Source organism: Gymnoscopelus braueri (assembly GCF_963280865.1).
Source record: "Gymnoscopelus braueri genome assembly, chromosome: 4".
Taxonomy (NCBI): domain Eukaryota; kingdom Metazoa; phylum Chordata; class Actinopteri; order Myctophiformes; family Myctophidae; genus Gymnoscopelus; species Gymnoscopelus braueri.
This window is the reverse complement of record NC_137605.1, coordinates 50797728-50824307: the sequence shown is the minus strand read 5'-3', so window position 1 is coordinate 50824307 and position 26580 is coordinate 50797728. Positions and strand designations below refer to the sequence as shown.

Below are 26580 nucleotides of genomic sequence, written 5' to 3'. Positions count from 1 at the left end.
CCGTCTTCCCCACGCAAGCGCTGAACAAAAATTCCAGTGGTGGAAAAAGTACTCAAATGTCTTACTTAAGTAAAAGTATCAATACTGCAATGTAGAAGTACTCTGTTACAAGTAAAAGTCCGGAATTCTAAATTTACTTGAGTGAAAGTACAAAAGTGGTGGTATCATTCAAAATGTACTCAAAGTACCAAAAGTAGAAAGTACTCATTATGCAGAATGTCCCATTTCACGTGTTTCCAAATGTATAAAATGTATAGGCCTAAAAGATCTTTTGAAAATTGTTGATCTACAAGCTCACGATGTGTCACGGTGCGATACATTGTGAGCTTGTAGATCTGCTATTTTCAAATGACCAAAATATACATAGGGTTGAAGTGGTTACTGTACTGTAAGTTTTGTAATAATAATCAAAATCTACGAAGTAAGTAGTAACTAAAGTTTTCAAATAATTTCAGTGCAGTAAAAGTACAATATTTGCCTCTGAGATGTAGTGGAGTAGAAGTAAAAGTACTGAAAACTGGAAATACTGTAAAGTAAAACAATACTCAAATTTGTACTTAAGTACAGTACTTGAGTAAATGTAGTTAATTTCCATCACTGGCAAGCACTGAACAAATTCTTGATACCAGGGGGGATGGAAAAAAATGACTATTGTTATTGTGGAATGTTCGTTATAATTTAAAATTACGTACCCGGCCCGCGGGCCTGTTATTTTTCAATTACCACCTGCAAGTATCAGTCCCCTGCTTAGAAAAAAGATCCAGCCGAGCAAACCTGCAATGATGATACTAGGCTATTGTTTTAGAGGAACACAGCCTTCCACTCAGCGTATAATTTTCTTCTGCTTGTGTTTTGTCTCTGGCTTCTGTTATCGCATACCCTGCGTTTTTCTTGTTCTCGCTCGTTTTTTTTTTGTGTGTCGCCGTTTTTCCCTCCTTCTCTCTCCTTCGTTGTTCTTCTTTTCTGTCACCATGCTAAGTGCCAGGTGGTTGTGTTTGGGAGGCTAAGCGGCAGAGCATATTCTGTACCAGGCTGGATGGTAATTACCAGGTGCTCGTTCTTGGCAACCGAAAGGCGTGTTCGTTCGGGAGGGGGTGTACTGTAACCCATTAAGGCCTGAGGTTCCTATTCTACAAATGTCTTCTAAATCCTAACAGTTTTTTGAAAAAAACGTATGTTGCTATGTCAGTGGTTTTCAAACTTTTTAATGTCAAGGACCCCAAAATGTATATGTATTTGGCCGTGGACCCCCATCTCAAAATATGAAGTTCCAGGGACCCCCAGAAGCAAAGATTTGAGTTACAAATGTATATATATATATATATAAATAAATATATATATTCAAAGATTTGCACACATTTTCACGATTTAAAAAAAATAGCAGATCTACAAGCTCATAGCGCGGCACTCTGTGCAGCGCTATGAGCTTGTATATCTGCTATTTTTGAATAGCCAAAGTGTAAAATAATGCTTTTTTAGCTCAAATGAAAAAGTGACACAGATGCGTTCCAGGACTTAATGGGATAAACCATAGGATATGTATGCATGTGTTTGTTTACCGCTGTGTGCGGTATTTTTTGGCTCATCCTTCACCACTTCTGCCCCTGTTTTTTTCTCCTTCCTCCTCCAGCTGTTTGAGCTGCTGGGCCCGGAGGGCTTCGAGATGATCTCCACCCTCCTCCAGCGAAGGGCGGCCATCGTGGACTCTCTCCTCTCCGTCCCCGCCGACCGGCTCGGCGGCCACCTGGCAGGTGAGGCAGCAGCGCTAGCCCCCCCTTCTGGCAAAAACAGGGTCATCTCCATGACAACCTCTACCCACTTTATGTACTCAACACACTCACACACTTTCGCATCACAGATGAAGCCACGAGGCATGATTTATTCTCAATTTAAAAACAATGTTGTTATTTTTTAGCCCAGTTCATTGTATATTCAAGGCATAGACACATATCTGAAGAGAAGGTCATATTTCTGCCTTAACCCATTAAAACCGGGAACGCGTCTGTGTAACCACTTAAACCATTATTTGATACTGTATATCTGCTATTCAAAAATAGCAGATCTACAAGCTCATAGCGAGTGCCGCGCTATGAGCTTGTAGATCTGCTATTTTTGAAAAATCGAGAACATTTTGTGCAAATCTTTGAATATACATATATTTTTAAAGCAAATGTTTTTAACTCAAACTTTGCTTTTTGGTGGGTGGGTCCCTGGAACTAAACATTTTCAGATGGGGGTCGGCAGGCCAAATGCATATAATTTTGGAGGTCCTTGGCATGAAAAGATTTGAGAACCGCTGCTATAGCAGCATACATTTTTCCAGAAACCCGTTAGGATTTAGAAGACATTTTGTAGAATTGGAAACCGGCGCCTTAATGGGTTAAGATAATTACGCCGCTGTGTTTTCACAAGGAATACCAGAATGCCATCATTTCCGAACGTGTTATTTTTTCCTTTCCAACAAGAGAGAATAATCATTTATGTATTACCCGTAGTAGACTATCTCTTCTCTCATTCATGCCCAATACAACAACTACTCTGGCTATAACGGCGCGTGTCTGCCATGTTTCTCCCTGCTGTGTGAGGGCCGCAGCAGCGACTGCTCCAGATTTCAAAGTCAAACCTAATCCCCGTCATCTCCTCCGCCGTTTCTCTTCCCACGCCAGCTGCTTGCTTGCCTGGGAGTTGTCAGAGCAGTTCTCGTGGGGGAGACGAACAAGAGCCTGTTAATGCAAGTCTAAGGGTCAAGGGGGTAGGTGGGGGGGTGGGGGGGTGGGGGGGGGGGGGGGCATGTGTCGTCTGGTCTGTTCCTTCAGCGGGGTCACGACCCTTGGGTTGCTGATTCATGTTTAGATGTTAATCGCTACAACAGCAGCCTTACTGTCGGAGCCCCAGCCCAATCCCCATGGATCTATCAGAGAGCTGTGGTTTTTGATGTTGTAATCGATAGCCCAGTCTCTTAGAACTAGAGAGGAGAGAGCCCTGAAAAGGCTCATTACTGCATCTGTTAGAAGGAAAATGAGAGGAAAAAGAGTCGTAACGTCGATTCTTATTGTCAGGCAAGGTGGGGGAAAAGGCAGTGCTATGTCTTCAGCACGGACTATCGGCGGTCACATTTAAGATGGCGGCATTTCTTAAGATATTTAGTGTGGAGCAGTGGTAAAGTCCCTGCCCACCACCACAGAGGTTGTGGGTTCTAATCCACCGTGGTGCATCCGGCTTTGTCGGGCGTCTATACGAACACAATTGGCCCGTGTTTGGGGGAGGGAAGCCGGGCGGTAGTGATGTGCGGGTCGGGTTTTTTCATGACCCGCCCCGCACCGCCCCGCCACGGAACCCAACCCGCCTCAACCCGCCCCGCGAACCCATATATAAATCTATGGCTCAACCCGCCCCGCGACCCGCGGTGGGAATATATATATATATTATATAGCGCTCTTTTAAGTACCCAAAGTCGCTTTAAATGTCTACAGTAGCACAACATTGTCATGGGCTAAATAAACAAGCATGTTGTTCAGAATATGTTTTTATTTTATTTTTTTGCGTGTGAGAGCGGCTGACCCGCTCACCCGCAGCCCACATAATTGCCTCTGAAATCCTGACTCGACCACCCGCGCCGCGGGTTGACCTGCGGGACCCGCGGGTTACAGGTCGGCCCGCTCATCACTACCGGGCGGTGATATATTGGTCACTGGACGTACAGTACTCCTACGGGCTGAGGGGCGGCGCCTGTCAGCAGGGAGTGTTGGGCGGGAGGAGTAGGACGAAGGCCCTACGTCCTCCCGGTGAGGGCTCCTCACTGGCAGGTGAGTCAGGAGGATACAACAGCACTGACAACACAGAAATGTGTGTGGGAAGATTTTTTGTCTGTTCATGTTTTTGATTGGTTGATTGAATATTAAAGCCAAATGGATAATCACAAAAAAAGAGCCAAAGGCTTGTTTCCATTGTGGTGGAAGAAGTACTCAGATATTTTACTTCAGGAAAAGTAGCAATACCAGGATATAAAAATACTCTGTTACAAGTAAAAGACCTGTGGTAAAAATGTTACTTGAGTAGAAGTATTGGCATCAACATATACTTAACACATTGAATGCCAGAGTTATTTCAGATTTTTTAGCTGTTTTGTGCCAGAGATTTTTCATTGAGAAAAAAAAAGTACTCAGGAGCCGAGATACAGCATTTTTAAGTTTTAAGTTAACAAGGAAGTGGATGGGAGTCTAAATCTTCAACAAATCATATCTCCTTGGTCTTTGGGTCAAAAAAAAAAAAATTGTTTTCAAAAAATGTTTTCAAAAAAATGTTTTCAAAAAACGCATATATGCGTTCTAGGCACTCAAGTGATGGATTCTAAAGAACGCAAAGAACGCATCTATGCGTTGGCACTCAATGTGTTAAAGTACCAAAAGTAAAAGTACCAAAATGTTTGAAAATAGCAGATCTACAAGCTCACAACGCGTCACATCGAATTTTGAATTCCGGTAACAGAGTATTTCTACATTGCGGTATTGATACTTTTACTCAAGTAAAAAAGGTGAGTACTTCTTCCACCAGTGGCATCTGCAACACACTACCTTTTGGTTTGTGAACAAAGCCCATCATCTCTGCCTCTATTTCAAGCAGCAACCACCAGCCGACCCTAACAGGATTGGCTGGAGTGTGAAATTAGCTGGACTCTCAGGTGCAGACTGGCCACCTGCATTCTCCTTTATGTCCCGTCTTTGACCACATCCACACTCGTACGTTTTCATAAAAAAAAAACACATAAAAAAAAAAAACACATTTTAATACCAAAACCAGCTCTGATTTTCCGTCCACACACGAGTGTCTCAAACCACACATCAAATGGACATTAGACATCCATTTGTCAACAACATCCATGACACAGTATACTTGCAGTCACACAACACTAGTAAAAGAAAGAACGCATCCCTGTTCTGTTGCGGTAGTCTACGAAATTTTTCTAAACATACTGTATTTGCTGGTCTTAGGCAATGTGTATGTACTATATATTATAATAATAATAATAATAATAATAATAATGAATTGCATTTTTATAGCGCTTTTATAGTGCTCAAAGCGCTTTATTCATTCATACAGGGGGGGGACATTGGGAGGTAAATATATTGATCGCTTTATGTTCTCTTTGACATGCTTTTTTAATGTGACAATAAAGTTGTCATTAGGAACATGTTGGTTCTCAGCACACACTTTCAAAATGGGGGTATTTACTAGCCTTATTTTAAAATTATTATATTTGTACTTTTACTCAAATAAAATGTGAACACAGAACTTTTACTCGGTAACAGAGTATTTCTACATTAGCAGTATTGACACTTTTACTTAAGTACAAAATGTGTGAGTACTTTTTCCTCCACCAAGGGAGGGCCAAAACGGCCCTCCCTTGGGGAGCAAACTGTGGCGTAGGGGACAAGGGAAAATATAAAGCCTTATTCACAACTCTCTAATCCTGACAACCTCCACGACAGGGCTGGACGGCAGGAAATAATACAGTGGGAGAGCTGGCACTGCTGCTGCTGGGGGGAGGGGGGGAGGGGGTGTGTGGTTGGCCAGTGTCCACATTAAAGACAAGTTTAATCTTTTAAGCAGCCTCAAAAGATTTTTCCTTTCAAACCTTAAAAATACATTCACTCTACAGTTAGGGCGATCCGGTTATTTATTGAGTGCTAAAAAGACCATTACAGTATATTTGATCGCTCCCACCCCCAGGATATACAAGAAATCAGAGACTACAGTCTTAACTGGTGAAAATGTGACTCGGAGATCGCTCTCTCTCTCTCTCTCTCTCTCTCTCTCTCTCTCTCTCTCTCCCTCCCTCTCTCTCGACGGCCCGCTCTCTCTCTCTCTCTCTCTCTCTCTCTCTCTCTCCCGGAAGCCTATCAGGACCTCAAAAGGCTCTTTTGAAGATTCTATTGTGTCTAAGAGACACCGCCTCTCCACCTTCCATCGCCCAGAGAGATTTCCATCTCAAAGGCTCTTCTTCTCTTTATCCCATTAAGACCTGGAACGCATCTGTGTCACTTTTTGATTTGAGCTAAAATAAGCTACGAGCTTGTAGATCTGCTATTTTTGAAAAATCGTGAAAATGTGTGCAAATCTTTGAATATATATTGTTTTAAAGCGATTTTTTTTAACTCAAATCTTTGCTTCTGGGGGTCCCTGGAACAAAATATTTTGAGATGGGGGGTCGGCGGCCAAATACATATACATTTTGGGGGTCCTTGACATGAAAATGTTTGAAGCACCACTGAGATTTAGAAGACATTTTGTAGAATGGGCTTCAGGTCTTTAATGGGTTATATCGGTTACATTTGGGACACGGTCACGTCGGTATAACCCGCTGACACGGTTCTGATGTACATCATCTGCCCTTCACTTCGCCCCCTCCTCCGCTCTTTGATGTTGGACCCAGTGCTCTTTCCCTCTTTCCTTCGCGCCACATGAGCCCTGCTGCTGCTGCTGCTGCTGCTGCTGCTGTTTGGGGATGGAAGGGAGGGAGAGGGGAATTATGAAGTTAGCTGAATATGATTGAAGGTATCTGTCAGATAAATTGTTTTACTTAAAAAAGTATCAATATTGCAACGTGGAAATAACTCTGTTGGAAAAAGTACAAAGGTATTGGTATCAAAATGTACTTAAAGTACCAAAAGCAGAAAGTACTCGTGGTGCAGAATGCCCCGTTTCACAAGTTTTGTATGTATAGAAATCTTTGTAAAATAGCAGATCTACAAGCTCACAATGCATCGCGATGGCTTGTAGATCGTTTATTTACAAATGGCCGAAATGTATAGAGGGCTGAAATGGGTAAGGTATGTTTGGTAATAATAATACAAATCTACAAAGTAATTAGCGACTAAAGTTTTCAAATAATTGTAGTGGAGTAAAAGTACAGTATTTGCCTCTGAGATGTACTGTAGTGGAGTAGAAGTAAAAGTACTGAAAATTGGAAATATTCCAGTAAAGTAAAAAAATACCTACAAATTGTACTTGAGTACAGTACTTAAGTAAATATACTTAGTTACTTTACACCACTGATTATGAAGTTAGCTGAATAGGATTGAAGGTATCTGTTCCATTCAAAATGTTGCCTTTTCCCTCTTTGTAACTTAAAAAAAAAACAATGTAAACAGATTGAGAGCAATTAGCTAAAGCGGCATGCAGCAGCCCAGGCTCATTTAGTTGTTACATTGCATTGCATTCTGTATCAGCCATTAAGACCGGGAACGCATACTGTGTCATTTTAGATTTGAGCTATAATAACCATTATTTTATACTTTGGATATTCAAAAATAGCAGATCTACAAGCTTTAAGACCTGGAACGCCTCTGTGTAATTTTTTTATTTGAGCAAAAAAGCATTATTTTACACTTTGGCTATTCAAAAATAGCAGATCTACAAGCTTGTAGATCTGCTATTTTTGAAAAATCTTGAACATTTGTGCAAATCTTTGAATACATTTTTTTTTACATTTTTAACTTAAATCTTTGCTTCTGGAGGTCCCTGGAACAACATATTTTACAAATGTTCGCTTTAAAAATATATATATTCAAAGATTTGTACACATTTTCACAATTTTTCAAAAAATTATAAAATAAAATATATATTTTTAATAGCCAAAGACATCTGAAATGACACAGATGTGTTCCCGGATTGAATGGGTTAACTAGAATGTATTCTGTGTACATACATAGTACATGCATATATAGCACCCAGGCCTTCATACCACTGGGATGTTTTGTAAGCCTGCATTGCATTGACACACACCAGCATGCAAGCAAACACACATACATGCTGATGTTCCAGCACAGTGGGCACACGGCTGTATGTGTGCAGCTCCTGATGTATTACCTGTAAAAGGCTAACGGAAAGGATACGCTTTTACAACATGGCACCATCTGGCCATCTGCGAGTACATCCATACTAAAGTACTCATGATGTAACAAGGTCAAATCAAGTCCATTGGGCCACTTTCGCGGCCCATGATGATCTACCCCTGGTGGAAAAAAGCTGATCTACAAGCTCACATCGTGTCACTATACACAAAACCGTGTAAGCTTAATGTAGATAATCGGTGGTGGAAAAAATACTCTAATTTTTTACGTAAGTAAAAGTATCAATACTGCAATGTAGAAATACACTGTTACAAGTACAAGTCCGGAATTCAAAATAAAATTTACTTGAGTAAAAGTACAAAAGTAGAAAGTACTCATCATGCAGAATGTCCCATTTCACAAGTTTTCAAATGTATAAAATGTATACAAATCTTTAGAAAATAAGTGCGACGCATTGTGAGCTTGTAGATCGGCTATTTTCAAATGGCCGAAATGTATATAGGGTTGAAGTGGTTAATGTATATTTTGTAATAATAATCAAAATCTACAAAGTAACTGGTAACTGAAGTTTTCAAATAATTGTAGCGGAGTAAAAGTATATATATATATATATATATATATATATATATATTTGCCTCTGAGATGACGTGGAGTAAAAGTATTCAAAATTAGAAATACTCCAGTAAAGTAAAAAAATACTTAAGTAAAGTACTTGAGTAGATGTACTTAGTTACTTTCCACCTATTTTTTCGAATAGTTGAACTATAAAACAGGGCTTAAGTGTTTAAGGCCCTCTCTCACACACACTTGCCCTTCTCTCTCACCCCCATGTTCTCCGCCACTGTACACTTTATGCCACCTATAATGAACAAGAAATGCCATTAAAACGTGATAGGCATAACTGTTCAATTAGTTATTACGATGCCATCCATCACCACAGTCCGGTGTCCAAAGTGTGTAAATCTGAGTTGGTTTATGGACCTTCCTTCCAGACGAGACAACCACACACAGAGAGAGAGAGAGAGAGAGACTCGCGGGGTAGATTTCTTTCTTCATTTATAAACAACATGCCTTCATCATCAGCCTCCGCGAGACGTGGGGAGAAAATGGCCCAGACTGTATCGGTACATTGACAAACACACGCAACGTGCCCGAGCTGAAAACTTGCAATTTGGCACCTAATCAGCAGCAGACAGGCACTCCCACTAACCCTTTAAGACCGGGAACGCATCTGTGTCATTTTTTTGATTTTTTTGGCTATTCAAAAATAGCAGATATACAAGCTCGTAGCGCGGCACTCGGTGCCGCGCTACGAGCTTGTATATCTGCTATTTTTTGGAAAATCGTGCAAATCTTTGAATATATATTTTTTAACTCAAGTCTTTGCTTCTGGGGGATTCTACAAACGTCTTCTAAAACCTTGAAAAAACTTATGTTGCTATAATATCAGTGGTTCTCAAACTTTTTTCATGTCAAGAACCCCCAAATTGTCATGTATTTGGCCGTGGACCCCCATCTCAAAATATGTTGTTCCAGGGACCCAAATATTTGAGTTAAAAACGTCCGCTTAATTCTTTTTTATATATATTCAAAGATTTGCACACATTTTCACGATTTTTCAAAAATAGCAGATCTACAAGCTCGTACGAGCTTGTAGATCTGCTATTTTTTGAAAGGCCCAAAGAAATCTAAAAATGACACACAGATGCGTTCCCGGTCTCAATGGGCTAAATCCCACCCATCCCGATCTCACCCCCCTAGTTGTCAAGGCAACGCTAATCTGAAAAGCTGTCTGCCAGAGGAACTTTTTTTGACAGGCGATAGGAAGCCTATCAAAAGTTCCTCGCCACGTGTGTTACGTGAACCCCCCAGTTTGGATCCAGGCTAAAAAAAGGGAAGAAAACAAGATCAATTTTTCTGGCATATTTTTTTTGTTTTTTGCAGAGAAGCAGAGCGCCTTAAAAAACCATGCAGGCCCAATCGACTCAAGAGGCTCTTTCAAGTTTTTACAAACATTATTACCCTTCAGCGGCAAAGGAAGTTAACCCATTCAATTCGGGAACGCATCTGTGTCATTTTAAGATGTCTTTGGCTATTCAAAAATAGCGGATATACAAGCTCATAGCGCGCCACTGAGTGCCATGCTATGAGCTCATAGATCTGCTATTTAAAAAAACAATCTTGACATTTTTTGTTATATATATATATTTTTTAAGCGAACATTTGTAACTCAAATCTTTGCTTCTGGGGGATTCTACGAATGTCTTCTAAATCCTAACAGTTTTTTGAAAAAACTTATGTTGCTATAATATCGGTGGTTCTGAAACTTTTTTCATGTCAAGGACCCCCAAAATGATATGTATTTGGTCGCAGACCCCCATCTCAAACTATGTTGTTCCAGGGACCCCCCAGAAGCAAAGATTTAAGTTACAAATGTTTGCTTTAGAGAAAGAAAAAAAAATTGTGCTATGAACTTGTATATCTGCTAATTTTGAATAGCCAAAGAAATCTTAAAATGACACACAGATGCTATCCTCGGTCTCAAAGGATTAAAAACCAGGCCCAATCAATCGACTCAAGACGCTCTTTCAAGTTTTACAAACATGACCCCCCTTCAGCGGCAAAGGAAGTTAATACATCAGAATGATTAAATATTAACAATTAACCTTTAGATAGCGACAGAGACAGTGACTGCGCAGGGGAAAAAAAAAGAGTATCAATGTTCCATAAAGAGCCCCTGACACCCTTCACATCACAAAGACCTTGAAGACGAGCCTGCTGAGTTCATGGCGGGACCATGTTGACTCCAATGTCACCGTAGTGATACACTACCGCTGTATCCGGTGATTGGGTCAAAAGTTCCACGGTAACAACCCCGGGCCAAGCATCACATCAACCCTTCAGTCAAACAATAAAGAATGTTATATCACACTACTCAGGAGGCTGCTTATTTACAAATAGGTTGATTAAATATTCATACAAATCAATTACACACAAATAGATAATGATTGATTCCTGAGCTACTAGTCTATTAAAGTCTATATACCTATGAATACCAAATGCCTTAACCCTTTAAGACCTGGAACGCATCTGTGTCATTTTTTTATTTGAGCAAAAAAGCATTATTTTACACTTTTTTTGCAAATCTTTGAATATATGTATTTTTACGGCAAACATTTGTAACTCATTTCTTTGCTTCTGGGGGTCAATGGAAACAAATATTTTTAGATGAGGGGCCGTGGCCAAATACATATCATTTTGGGGGTCCTTGACATGAAAAAGTTTGAGAACCACTGACATACTGTAGCAACATACATTTAAAAAAAAAAACTCATTTAGAAGACATTTTGTAGAATCGGCCGCAGGCTTTAATGCCTTAAGGCCGCATAATGGTGGGGGGGGCGGTGGTGGAGGAGTGTCTGGAAAGAGCTTGTGTGACTTTCCGCAGCGGTTCAAGAAGAATTCTGAAAAGGCGATAGCTTTTGCTTCTAATCTTTCTCTGGTCTTTGATGCCTGGCTGCCTCGTGCAAGTGGGAACTGACGACAGCTACGGCAATGACGAATTATCCGTCCTTATCTCTCCGCCGATATCTCCAACCACTCACACACGACTCACTCGGCGGCTCCCATTAAAGGAGGGGAGAATAACAGGAGTCAGCTGCCGCACGTGAAGAGATCTCGACAACAGAGGGAAACGGAGAAGGAGACAGACACACGGCTCTGGCTCACCGTAGGGGGGGCGGCGGGTGTTTGAAGTAACAAACGTTGCATGGCAGGCGGACGCACTACCGCGAGCATAGCCTCGGTGCTGCTCTCACTATCAACCCCTATGAAATACAATCTCATACGCAATCAATGAATTTGGCTTCCTGCCACGAGGGATGCACAGCTAGCTGGTATAAACCCATGAAAGCACAATTTCAAGACTGAATAGCAGGTACTGTAGGCTCTAGCTCTTATTTGCGTAGGCGTTCAGGTTTCACGCCGTGGCGACCAGACCAACCGCAGAGACCTCTAGGTATGCTGGGCTTAACGACACCAGGCTTTGCAGCTATTAGCATGAGATAATACTTCATCACGTCTCTTATTCATGAAAGGTATTAAAATAAGGACAGAAATAGGAGAGCCTAGAGGCAAGGAAAGGCTTTAGCCTCGTCTTCATCCGTCCGGGTGCATAACTTAACGCCGTCCGATCGGCATGACGCTCTCATTGCAAAACCCTCAACACATAAAGGGGAAAAAAACACAAAAAAAACACAAAGGTTTAATAATGAAGGATTGAGTCACACTTAACTCATTCGGTATCTTCAGTATGATTGATCCCCTGATGGTTGCTAATCACTGAGGTGATTCAGTGTGGTTTCACAAATGTCAACGAGGTCATTGTGACCTCGTTGACATGTGTTGTTTGATGTTTGAAAATGGCATGTCTCACTCAGAAATACAGTGTTTTTCACAGGAAAAGTGTAATTTTTTTATTTATTTTTTAACATTGAAGTGAATGGAGCAGCAACTTTTTGAATAGCGTTATCTCCTAGTTCCTTTGAGAAAAACCAAAATGATTGTGACTTTTTTTAGGAGACGTCAAAAGACGTCATTGGCACTCAGTGAGTGAACAGCCAGTCTTTAGGCAACAACCTTGTAGTGGATTGAGCCGCTTGACATGCAGAAAACAGGAGCTTTGTTCTTCTGCCACGACGAGGGAAGAAAAGAAAGATCTACAAGCTGTACAACGCCTTGCGCTGTCAGCTTGTAGACAACGTGCTATTTTTGGTGCACGACCGCGGCAGTCCGGCACGCAAACCAAGTATACATCAGGCTTACTTTTTTATAGGCTATGCACTGTCTTCAGTTTAGTTCAGCCTTCAATCAATCACCAATAAAAAGGTGAAATAATGAAGGATCGGGTCAAACTCAAACGGCCAATCTTTAGGCAATAACAGTGTAATGGATGGAGCTGTTTGACAGTCATGCAGAGAACAGGAGCATTTAGCCCACAAAGAGAAAATACAAATAAAGTAAGGTAATGGAGAGAAGGGGAGAGAGAGAGATGGAGTCAGGGGAAATGTAAGAGGAATGAAAGATTGATGTTTAAGGCATGACGATTAGCTATTTTCAGCCTATTATGACATGCCTCCAGAACAGGGTCGCTGGGGTTCCTGTGGTTAACCATCTGTATGAAATAGCCAGGCTATTCCACTGTCTTCAGTCAATATACTACTCAATACTGACTGACGTCGCTGCTCACTTTAACCCATTAAGACCGGGAACACATCTGTGTCGCGAGTGCCGCGCTATGAGCTTGTATATCTGCTATTTAAAAAAAAAAAGTGAAAATGTGTGCAAATCTTTGAATATATATATATATATAAATTTTTAACTCAAATATTTACTTCTGGGGGTCCCTGGAACAATTACAATATTTTGAGATGGAGGGGGTTTGCAGACAAATACATATGATATCATTGAGAACCTCTAATATTATAGCAACATAAGTTAAAAAAAAAGAAAAACTTTTAGGATTCAGAAGCAAAGATTTGAGTTAAAAGTGTAATATATATATTCAAATATTTGAGTTAAAAGTGTAATATATATATTCAAATATTTGAGTTAAAAGTGTAATATATATATTCAAAGATTTGCACACATTTTCACGATTAAAAAAAAAATGCAGATCTACAAGCTCGTAGCGCGGCACTCGATGCCGTACTACGAGCTTGTAGATCTGCTATTTTCGAATAGCCCAAATAAATCTAAAAATGACACACAGATGCGTTCCCGGTCTTAATGGGTTAAACACCAGATCGTTATCAGCTCACAGATAATGAACCGATTCCGATTCCGTTGGCAGGGAGTACACACTGGACCGTGTTGCTGTCTACCAATATTGGACTGGAATAGAAAATGATCCCATTTATTACCCGTCTGTACCCCCCAAGGTCCTACATGAATTGATTGAACTGCATATTTTTAATGAGTATTTTTTTTACCGGGTGTTTGTTACATTTTTGCTGTTGAATGTTTACAGGGTGTAAAGTAACTACTCAAGTACTGTACTTAAGTACAATTTTGAGGTTATTTTACTTTACTAAAGTATTTCCAATTTTCAATACTTTTACTCTTACTCTACTACATCTCAGAGGCAAATATTGTACTTTTACTCCACTCCAATTATTTGAAAACTTTAGTTACTTATCACGTTATAAAACATACATTAACCACTTCAGCCTTATTTTATACATATGCTATTTTAAAATACTTCAAAAGTACAAAAGTATTGGCAAAAATTGTACTGTATAATTGTACTACCAAAAATAAAAGTACTCATTGTGCAGAAGTCCCAATTCAAGTTCTCAAAATGTATACAAATCTTTTGAAAATAGCAGATCTACAATCTCGCTTGCTGATCGGCTATTTTCAAATGGCCGAAATATAGTATATAGGGCTGAAGTGGTTACTGTATGTCTTGTAATAATAATCAAAATCTACAAAGTCACTAGTAACTCAAGTTTTCTAATAATTGTAGTGGAGTAAAAGTCTCTGAGATGTAGTGGAGTAGAAGTAATTGAAAATTGGAAATACTCAAGTAAATAAAAACAAATACCTCAGAATTGTACTTAAGTACAGCACTTGAGTACATTACATTACATTACATTACATTACATTACATTACATTACAGTCATTTAGCAGACGCTTTTATCCAAAGCGACTTACAATAAGTGTATTCAACATAGGTAGGGAACGAAAACTACTAATCACCAGAAGTCTTTAGTGCATTTTCTGCAAAAACAAGCAACCAAGAGTATACCTAGCTCTAAGGTAAAAGTGCAATATATCAGCTACCCATTTCCTTGAACAGATGAGACAAAATAGCTAAATCAAATGAGCATGAGCTAAAACAAATAAGTGTATCGACTAAACAAGATCCAATAAACAATACAACAATAGAAAACAAGCGTTCGTACAACTAGTTAACAACAAGTAGGCCAGGCAGAGAGGAAGGGTAGTGTTTCCTGAAGAGGTGGGTTTTCAGCCTGCGGCGAAATATGGGCAGTGACTCTGCTGTCCTAACATCAGTGGGAAGTTCATTCCACCACTGTGGGGCCAGAACAGAAAAGAGTCGTGACCGTGTAGATCGGCCAGAAGGACCCTTGAGTGACGAGGCAATCAGTCGCCCCAAGGTGGCAGACCGAAGTGGTCGGGCAGGGGTGTAAGCATCGACCATAGCCCGGAGGTAAGAAGGAGCTGTTCCTTTCACTGCCCTATAGGCTAGCACCAGGGTTTTAAACTGAATGCGAGCCGCTACGGGGAGCCAGTGTAGAGAACGGAGAAGGATGGTTGTGTGGGAGAACTTGGGGCGGTTGAACACCAGACGAGCCGCAGCTTTCTGAACAAGCTCCAGAGGTCTGATGGCAGATGCCGGAGCACCAGCAAGGAGGGAGTTGCAGTAGTCCAGGCGGGAGATGACAAGAGCCTGGATGAGCACCTGGGCTGCCTTCTCCGTGAGGAAGGGGCGAATCCTCCTGATGTTGTAGAGGAGGAATCTGCAGGACCGTGTCACTGATGCGATGTTTGCCGAGAACGTCAGTTGATCGTCCAGGGTCACACCCAGATTCTTCGCAGTCCGAGTTGAGGTCACCACAGCATTATCAATGGTGATGGCCATGTCTCGGTGCGGACAGCCCTTCCCCGGGAGGAACATCAGCTCGGTCTTGTCCAGGTTGAGCTTCAGGTGGTTTGTCGACATCCACTCCGAGATGTCAGCCAGACAAGCAGCAATGCGTGCCTCCAGTAAATGTACTTAGTTACTTTACACCAAATGTAAATATAGTATTGTTCCTGCTCATGCAGCTCCGTTCCTTTGGTTCCCCCAAGGAACTGCTGGTTGTCCATTCTACCCCCATCCCATCTAATCGGAGACTAATTTAGACCCGAGACAACTGGGGATTTCAGTCAAGTGTTGGACTAGAAAACTAGCTTATTGTCTAGGGTCGCCCAGATCCTCCTCTGAAGTATTGATCTACACAGTACAGAGTACCTAGAGAGAGAGAGAGAGAGAGAGAGAGAGAGGAGCGTGCAGTATTAAAATCAGTGATGGTCCCATGGCAGAGCATCAATATGTTATAGACGACCATCAGTACTTTGCAATGTTATGTCCCTGTTAATCCATTAAGACCGGGAATGCATCTGTGTCATTTTTAGATTTCTTTGGGCTATTAAAAAAATAGCAGATCTACAAGCTCGTAGCGCGGCACCGAGTGCCTCGCTACGAGCTTGTAGATCTGCTATTTTTTTTTTAAATCGTGAAAATATGTGCTAATCTATGAATATATATATATTTTTAAAGCGAAATTTTTTTAACTGAAATCTTTGCTTCTGGGGATTCTACAAATGGTCTTCTAAATCTTGAAAAAAATTGTTGCTATAAAATATTGGTTCTCAAACTTTTTTTCATGTCAAGGACCCCCAAAATGATATGTGTTTGGCCGCAGACCCCCATCTCAAAATATGTTGTTCTGGGGACCCCCCAGAAGCAGTGTTAATTTTGACAGCAAATTCTGATTTAGTTTACTTTTGAATAACACACCATTTAGTTTTAGTCCTATTTTAGTCTTCTGAAATTGTTTAGTCTTAGTTTAGTCTTAGTCGACTAAATATCAAAATCTTAGTCTTTTAGTCTTAGTCAACACAATTAACACTGCCCAGAAGCAAAGATTTGAGTTACAAAATATATATATTGAAAGATTTGCACCACATTTTCACAATGTTTCAAAAATAGCAGATCTACAAGCTCGTAGCGCGGCACTCGGTGCCGCGCTACGAGCTTGTAGATCTGCTATTTTTTAATAGCCAGAGACATTTAGAAAAAGACACAGATACGTTCCAGGGTTGAACGGGTTAATGAGACAGAATACAGTGTAAAAAAGCCGGGCAGAACATCTGACAATCTTGAGTTAGGTCAGGGGGGTTTGCCCTCTGTGCCTCCGTGAGACCCCCTGTATATCGCCATGTTTTATTCACATCTCAGAAGGACGCCGTGACCTTCTCTCGCACGGTGCCCTTGAAAGCTGAGTGTCTGAAAAAGGGCCTTTTGAACGTATCAGATACAGTGTTACTGGTGTTATCCTCGAGTACAATTGATTTTGACATTAAAACTTGATGGCATATGTTGAATTTCTAGTGCAGTGGAGTAAAAGGGGGGACGGGACAGGAATGATAAATAACACTGTATAACACTGTCCAGGTATAATACTTGAAAATAGTGGTGGAAAGAAACTTTGTACATTTACTTAAGTACTGTACTTGAGTACAATTTTGAGGTATTTGTACTTTATCTGAGTATGTCCAACTTCCGATACTTTTACTTCTACAAATATTGTACTTTTACTCCACTACATTTATTTGAAAAAACTTCAGTTACTAGTTGTTTTGTAGATTTTGAATATTATTACAAAACATACATTAACCACTTCAGCCCTATATGCATTTCGGCCATTTGAAAACTGCCGATCTACAAGCTCACAATCCGTCGCGATGCGACTCATTGTGAGCTTGTAGATTTGCTAATTTCAAAAGGTTTTTACAAATTTGAAAACTTGAAATGGGACATTCTGCATAATGAGTACTTTTACCTTTGGTACTTCATGTACATTTTGTACATTTTGATGCCAATACCTTTACTACTAAGTACATTTTGAATTCCGGGCTTTTTTTTTTACTAGTACTTCTATATTGCAGTAATGATACTGATAAGTACAACATTTGAGTACTTTTTCCACCACTGCTTGAAAACCACAAAACATGAAGTATCACAAATGTGTTTTTGCCTTATATTAGTTTCATAATGATCTAGGTGAAATTGGCCAAAACGTATCACAGTCCTTCTATCAGTATTAAGATCAATGATATGCATTGCAATTTCTATTATTTAGTTATTAAACAGGACAACCAAACGGGCAAATATATAAGCACTCCATTTGCTCAATTTTAGGAAAATGTGTAGCCCTAATAAGAAAACCAGTAAAACGGCTTATAACATTAATTTAAAATTGTGTGTGTGTGTATGTGTGTGTGTATATATATATATATATATATATATATATATATATATATATATATATATATATATATATATACTTACACACACACACACACACACACACAATTTGGGATTCGAACCCGGGTCCTCCGCGTGGAAAGCCAACATCTTAACCACTAAGCCAAAGGGAATTCCATTTAGCTCAGGGAGATATTAGACTTTCAGGCCATCAGGTTGAGCTTGTGAGCCACTGGGTTATATATCTATATAAAATAACTTAAGTACCATGATAGGCAAATTAATTGTCATGAATATGTTAACTCTATAAACGCCATTGACTCGAAAACGCGTCAATTACTACTTAATCCACCCACGCCATTGACGCGTTGGAATCGCGTTCATTGTTTAATCTCTGATCGCGCTATGCTGCTTAAAATTCAATGTTATTCTCGAGTTCCACTTACTTCACCCATATCTGCATCCGGTTTCATGTCCTGGGTTCCGTTTCCGGTTTTTGATTTTTTTCCCCGGTCATTTTCGTCAAGAATAGGTAAACAAACGGGTTTTCACACGGTATGACAGACAAACGGACAGGTTCTCTTCTATAATCTATGGTCTGGGTGACGATCAGTCATCGCCGTCGTGTATCACATCGTAATTTTGAGCGATCAGACGATGTGTGACGACGTCACATCCGTTTTCATGTTTTTCCCTGTCTAATCGCTCAAGAAGGGTAACAGTGACCCAAGGAGCTGATCAAACTGTCATGTGCTGCTCTCTAGTGGCGGAGTTGTGCTGCGTCTTTAAAAAACAGTCTGATAAATTATTTTCATGAAGATTTTCAAAATATAAAAATAAAAAAACACAAAAATTGCTGGCAATGGGGGAGTACTTTATGAAAATACTCTGGCAGTCAAAGAGTTAACACCAGTTTTAAAAGTTTGACTAAGAAGTAAGTACAATAATAAAATGACATTCTGAGTTCACTTACATCAAAGTAGCTTCAAACGGTACAAATTATAAAAGTACACGTTGTGCGCGTCAAGCACATTATTTGTACTCTTTGAAGTAATCTCTTTTCTTTATTATATGGCACATGAAAGACGGTGTCATTTGAACTAATATAAATGAATAGCAGCATACTGACAATATTATGATCAAAGTTATTTTTCATGAGATACAAGCCGTATTTCTTCGATTTTTTTTAGGACAAGCCCTGACACATAAAAACTGATTTTATTTCCCCCCAGATTTGTTTAAAAAAAAGGGAAATGAGCAACCAACTCGATTTGTATTAAATAGAAAATAAAATAATCAAACATATCATTCAAAACAAAACTAAAATAGAATAAAGGGGGGGGGAAGTGTCATTCAAGGGGTATTAGGGACCCTTTGGTTCATGTGAGATGAGATGAGATGAGATATACTTTATTATTCCCCGAAGGGAAAATTGAGGCGTTACAGCAGCATAATGTGATAAAATAAATAATCCACAAAACAAACAGAAACACATCAGACACAGATGGACATAATCACACAAGACCAGGGCCGACACAGAACCAGAAATCATGGATGAAATCTCGTCTTGTGAGACTTCCGGAGGGGCGCATCTAACACAAACACTGTGGAGAGTTTTCTGTCAATATGAACGTCAGATATCACAAAAAAAGAGCGTTAAAAATACGTGATTTAGCACACAGACCATCCGCTCACGATTTTAGCTGTGGTGGACTCGGAATGGAGTTCTGAACATTTTTATACTGTACCACTCGGCCTAGGATATAATAACATCATATAAAGATAAGAAAAAGGCTAGTCCGGAATTCTCCTTTAACATAGAACAAAAGCGCCTTTACCAGTCCAGAAACTGTCTATATTCACATGGTATCATCCATTGCGCTTACGTTACAATCAGGGTAAGAAAAGAACATATGTTATCGTCGCTGTCGGGCAGAAGCCTTTAGGTTTTTCCATAAATTAATGTCCTTTTTTATACTTTGTCAAGTGGCAGCGTCACACAAAAGTAGCAAAAATAGCAGATCTACAAGCCCACGCGAATACTTTCGCCTAACAATTTCCTGAAAAGTAATGGTTTACAAGATATCCATCCTGAATCAGAATCAGAATCAGAATCAGTTTTATTGTCACATCACAGGTTTACAAGGTAAAAAAGTGGGTGAAATTCGTTTTTGTACATAATTCCCATCGCAACGTTAGTTCCATAGAAAGAAGATGGGGGGGGGGGGGAGAAGAAGAGGGGTGGGGGGCAAGTGGGAAGGAGATCAAAACAAGAGAACAACAGAAGGCCAGACAAGTTATCTACATATTTACAAAGTACCTGAGATAATAAAACTAAGGTGCCTGAGCATAGCAGCAATGTATGTATACTGTGCATGATATATACTTATACTGTGCATGATATACTTATGGACGTTAAGGTGATAAGAGAAAAAAAGAGCACAATAAAAAGACAAAAAAAGTCATTGCGTTATACATGGGATTAAGGTGCAAAAGGTCAATGCGTGTCCACCTAGGGTGGACTGACCCTAGTATAATCCGCAAGTAGCTCCATGAGGGAGTGCAACAAAAAGTCATTTGTACCTGGTGTAGTCCACAGGTATGTCCGAGGGGGAGCTAAGTCCAAGTCATTTGTCCCTGGTATAATCCACAGATGTGTTCAGGAAGAGCCAGAAAAAGTCTGCGACCAGCTGGACAGAAAAAAAAAGTCTGCGACCAGCTGGACAGTGCCACTTGTTGTCAGGCTGCTGAACAAGGCTTATGCCTCATTCAGCATTCTGACAACAGCCGGATTAAAACTGCACCACAACCTGGTGGTGGAACTCTTGATACTGCGGTAGAGCCCCTTGCCCGGTCGCGGTCGTTGTAGGGGTTTGAACAGTTTGTGACTTGGGTGGTGCTTGTCCTTGATGATGCGCTTGGCTTTGACCACGCACCGCTTTTTGTACAGTTCCTGGAGCGCTGGGAGCTCGTCTCCCATTATCCGCTCTGCCGATCGCACTACTCGCTGTAGGCTGATCTTTTCTCGGGCAGTGCAGTTCCCGTACCAGGCCGTGACACAGCCTGTTAGGATGCCTTCAACAGAACTGTTGTAATACAGCCTGAGGATGCGATGTCCTACTCCGAGCTTCTTCAGGCGGCGGAGCCAGTACAGTCGCTGCTGAGCCTTTTTCCTCACGTGTGTGGTGTGCGTCTCCCATTTGAGGTCCTCCTCGATGTGTACTCCGAGGAACTTGAACTCGCTGACCCTTTCCACTACAGCACCGTCGATGAGGATGGGCGCATGGTCTCTCCGCGGCCTCCTGAAGTCCACGACAGCGACGTTATGTAACAAAAAAGTCACTCTTCCACACTCCAGAGACAAAGTGCAGTTTAACAGTAAAAGAAAAAAAAATGATATCAGGAAGGGGAAATGAACACTAGCTTCCTGCCAAAGCCTGGTTAGTTGGTCTACACTACCAGCCACTTTGGCAGCTAACCAGACATCTTTCAGAGAGGCCCTTTGCTCTATTTTAACATTCCTATTTGTCTTGTGAAATATTGTGTGGTTGAATGTTGGACTCCATCGGGCGTTGTGGCTGCCTGACAAAGAAGTTGGTTTCCTGCCATGACTGATATATTAAATTCCCCACAGCAAGCACACTCAACATTGTTGATTCCACAGCCCGAGAAAAGACTGGATTATAATCAATCTTATCTCATTTCAACATTGCGCATTAGATTAGTGCATTAAAGCCTTGACTCTACAAACAACACTGGCAAACACAAATAACAAACGGTTTCAGGCTGTATCCAAAACTAAATGACGTTTGTAAAAAAGGAAAGAAAAAAAGAAAAGGAGGGGGGCGGGGGACCTCTTTGTGTCCATAAGAATTTTACGTCTCTGATGCTTAGCTCCGCCTGGACTGTGTTATAAGCCATAGTGTATGAATGTGCCTTGCTCCGTTATTAATCATTTTAGGCTATGTGGAATCCATACATAAAGGATACGGATTTTGCAAACAGCTTGAATACAACGCAACCGCTTAGCCGACTTAAGATGAAGTTGTAAGCGGTGCAATAGCTTCATCCATTTCAATTGACTCATTATGAGATTCAGCAGCAAAATGATGCTGAACGACTGGAAAGATGGTGACTTGTACAGCAAACCGTACAAATTTGGAGGCCAGCTGTTAGCCAGTAAACTAATGCTGATCGCAGATGTTTGATTTGAAACTAAATGCTGAACCATGACATGTTGCGCGTATAATATCCACATCCCATTTAAGGTGGACGTGGCAGAGCGGATCTTATGTTATTAAGAAAGATGTCTCGTTCAACTCATGCCGGATACCTTTTTAATTGTACTAATTCGATTTAATTGATTAGTATTTAAATATAGTAGCAAAAAAATTGAAATTAGCGCAGGTTGGGAGGTTGCTTGGCTAGCAATTCTGGAGCCTCATAAAACAAAAGGAGACGACTCATTTCTGTGCGACCAATTGAGCCTGTACAGGAGCAGTAGACACACACACACACACACACACTCACACTCACACTCACACACACACACACACTCCAATAGTTTAATTGGCATTCCAAATAGTGCCAACACATAAGAAAAGGCAATGAGCCTTTCAACTGATAGGCTATTCACAGGGTATACAGCCTCAAAACACTGCAAACACACAGACAAGATGATGGATGCGAAAAAATGCATCCTGATCCAAAACCTTGAATGACGGATGAAAGTTTTGGGAAGCGCTGTGTGTAAACGTGATTGACACGTGAGGTCGTATAAATGTTTTAACGCGTGCCAATTTCAGTCTAAAAATACAGACTCAGGCTGTGCAAGAAACTTTTAAGGTACATCAAATGTTGGATATTCTGGGTGCTTGCTGGGTTTTAACCTTTCTGCCCCCGACGCAGGAACACAGACACAAAACCAGGGTTTGAACAGAATCAGACACATAAGCTTTACACCTAATGGTCCAGAGGAAAGACATGTGCACTGACAACCCAGCCAGGCACACTCACACACACACACTCACACACACTCACACACACACACACACACACACACACACTCCCCTTGCGGTTTCACAGGGTTTCTCTTTCTCTCTCTCTTGCATTACAAACCACACACACACACACACGCACACGCACACGCACACGCACACACACACACACCCCCCCCCCCACACACACACACACACACAGGGGCACAATGGGAGGCTATTTATACCAGGTTGGAGCTGTCACCTCCCCAGCTGGCTGAAGCCCCCAGTGCGTTCCCCTGCTGCTGTGGCTGCTGCTGCTTGCTGCTGTAGCTGGGTGGGTCAACCCTACAGACACCAGGCTCTCCTTACACACCCAGCCCAGACAGCTCCGGGTTGCCAGATGCCGTACCACAGTTCATGGGGGGGTGGGGAGGGGGAGGTTGTGCTAATGAGACGCTTCCTCGTTATTGCTGCCTCGTAAATTATGCAGGGCTGAGGCAGGTTTAATTGGCAGCTCTACCTTGAGACGGGGGCACTGTCACCAAGTGGGAAAACTCATACTGCCCTACACCGGACTCACCGGGGGAGTAAGTGGCCACGTCGAGGCCAGGGGGACAGAGTGACCACTAGACAGAGTCAGACAGAAGCACCCCATGGGAAATAACCTTTCCATAAGAGCTGCATGGGAGACTGAGAATGCAGAGGGACTCTGCATGGCCTGTAAAGCAACAGCTGTGCGGATACCATTATGACATTTGACAGTATTAGGACCTAACCTTTCTATTTTGGATTGCATGGCTTCCAACCTGCAGGAATACTCATACTGTGTACAGTACAATTTGTGGTAAACATAAAGGGTGTGCAATATGATGAGATATTGGGTTCTAAACCTTCGATTTGACTTTAGATGGAAAGAATTGTGTGACAGTGGCCTGCTCCCTTCTATCAGCTCCGCATGCGCTCTCACACACCTTACTTCCAATTTGTTTTCTCACCGTAACTGTCAGGAATTGCTCAGGCCAACCTCAAGCCAGGAACCACCCTCCGCTTTATTTTATACCATCACTAGCAAAGACACACCAATGAATGAACCAATGGCATCATTCTGCAATGCAGCAAACACAGAGTCACGGCAAAATAGGCCCAATCGATGTCTGCGCTCAAAGACAATAATGCTCACAGGTGATTCTTAGCCAGCAACCAATGTGTGTATGATGGCAAGATGATGTCCACATTTTTTCATCTGATTTGGTCCAACAAACTTGGATCACAGCTGTAAGTAGATGATTATACATGTAGGACTAGGAACCTTGCACTCAGCACCTTAAGGAATCTGAAGTGTAACCATGACTTACTATTGCTGCTATTTCCTTTTGTTTGTTTATGACTATAATTTTTTATTATTGCTGTTACCATGTCTGAGTAAACAGAAGGGAGAAAAAAAACATACTTTTATGTACTTGCACACAAGATGTAACAATAACAAATCTTGAATCTTGATCTTGAGTCTCTTGAATCATGGCTGGACACAGAAAGACACATGCAACAAAAAACATGTGTCCAAAACGCACCTCACAAACAAGGAACAAGTCAGATTACTTCAAACAATACAGTTGAAATGAACATCTTGTTTTTGTTTAAATGTCTCCTCACATTCCTGTCTTAACTGTTTTTTAAACAACTGATCAAGCCTTTTAGTTTTTTTTTTATGATTTGAAGGGGTACACAGAATCCGTAAATATGTACTCCAGAGATGAACATTAATAGTGGACTGTCTCTGCCAAATCGTGTAACTGTCCACCCACCGATCGCTTTAAAAGACGTAGGGAGGGTCACGTAGACTCTGAGAAAAAAATGTGTGCCGCCGCGATAATCCATTCCATAGATATGGCCAGTTGATTGAGGGGTGGTTTTTGCCCCAAAACAACAGAACGCAGAGAAAAAGCCATTTCCCCAAATCGAATAACAAGTTAACGGGCAGTTTTTTTTGCAAACACGTGATTTGCTGCTGCTTTGCTTCCCTGGGAGTCAAATGGTGACTCCCAGGTTAGGGAACAGCACCATCTAGTGGAAAACCACTGAAAACACCAAAGCACGTCAATGGCGTTGTGGACTTTGGAAAAAAACACGTCAACCACGTCAATGGCAGAGAATGAGTTAATGTGTGTGGTAGGCTATTGAAAATGTTTTACCAGTCTGCGGTAGCCAGCATTCTGTTTCAACCCATTAAGACCTGGAACGCATCTTTGTCACTTTTTGATTTGAGCTAAAAAGCATTATTTTACACTTTGGCTATTTTTGAAAAATCGTGAAAGTGTGCAAATCTTTGAATATATACTGTTTTAAAGCGAACATTTTTAACACAAATCTTTGCTTCTGGGGTCCCTGGAACAAAATATTTTGAGATGGGGGTCGGCGGCCAAATAATACATTTTGGGGGTCCTTGACATGAAAAGGTTTGAGAACCACTGACATCGAAACATACGTTTTTCAGAAAACTGTTAGGCTTTAGAAGACATAAGTAAGAATCGGCCTCAGGTCTTAATGGGTTAAGCGCTGGTATGCTGGGGAGGTGGCATCAAGGCCTGGGAGCTGAACAAGCTCAATAAGATCACAAAGAAGGGCCAGCTCTGTGGTTGGCCTCCAAATGGAAGGGCTGCAGTCAGTCACAGAGAGGAGGATTAGGGACAAACTCAACCCCATCCTGGTTAACTCCTCCCATCCTCTCTATGGTGAGCTGCAGGATAGGGTGAGCACATTCAGCCAGAGAGGCTCACTCTCCCCAAGATAAAAACGGAGCGGTACAGACCTTCTTGTATGCCAACTGCCATCAGACTGCACAATGCATAAGAACTCTCTCCCTTAACGCATGCACACAACAATATGCTGTTGGTCGACAGTTTGTGCTGCACAAAGTGCCAACTTTTGCCAACAGACTGCCAGTCTGTTGTAGTCTGAAGTAGTCTGTTTGGTGGAGAGTCACCTTTAGATGGTGGGGACCTATCGTTTATTATCTGCCTTTCGGTCACTCGAGTCCAGACCAGTGTTGATTTTCACAAAAAAAAATTATTTCGTTTTAGTCATGGTCTTTTGTATACAATTCCATTTAGTTTTAGTCATACTTTAGTCATCTGAAATGTTTTAGTTTTTGTCTAGTTTTAGTCGACTAAATATCATAAGATTTTAGTCGACTAAATCTACAGTTGATTTAGTCGACTAAAATGTATTTTGGCGGTGCTCTGATGGCATCGTAATGGCTGATTTTACACTTGGTTGCATGCTGAAAATAGCCGATCTACAAGCTCACAACGCAGCACGACGCGTTGTGAGATCTGCTATTTTCGGCTAGATCGGATATTTTCAGAGCACAACACCCGAGCGCAACCAAACATAAAATGACTTGTCTTTTAGTTCTACTGGATCTCTTCTCCACTAGTCCCTCACTAACATTTTAGTCCATAGTTTTTATTTGTTGACGAAATTGTCAATATATTAAGTCTCAGTTTTAGTCATCGTAGCTTAATTTGTATTTCGTTTTCGTCAGTGAAAAAAGGTAGTCAACAAATATTTTTTGTCATAGTTTTAGTCGACAAAATCATCGGTGGTCACTACTCCAGACCCCTCTAAAATACCTGCCAGCCAGGCCTACATTGCCTGTGTAGCTGCAAAGACTGTAGGGGAAACATGGCA

General features: G+C 41.1%; 1 protein-coding gene across 1 annotated transcript in view; it reads left to right on the top strand.

The window, feature by feature from the left end:
- The window catches only part of LOC308083633 (activating signal cointegrator 1 complex subunit 3-like), a 256275-nt gene that overhangs the window by 26648 nt on the left and 203047 nt on the right, over positions 1–26580 (top strand). Inside the window, exon 7 of the mRNA XM_080425948.1 lies at positions 1631–1751. Within this exon, the coding sequence (XP_080282074.1) occupies positions 1631–1751 (121 nt within the window). The remainder of the gene's footprint in view (positions 1–1630; positions 1752–26580) is intronic.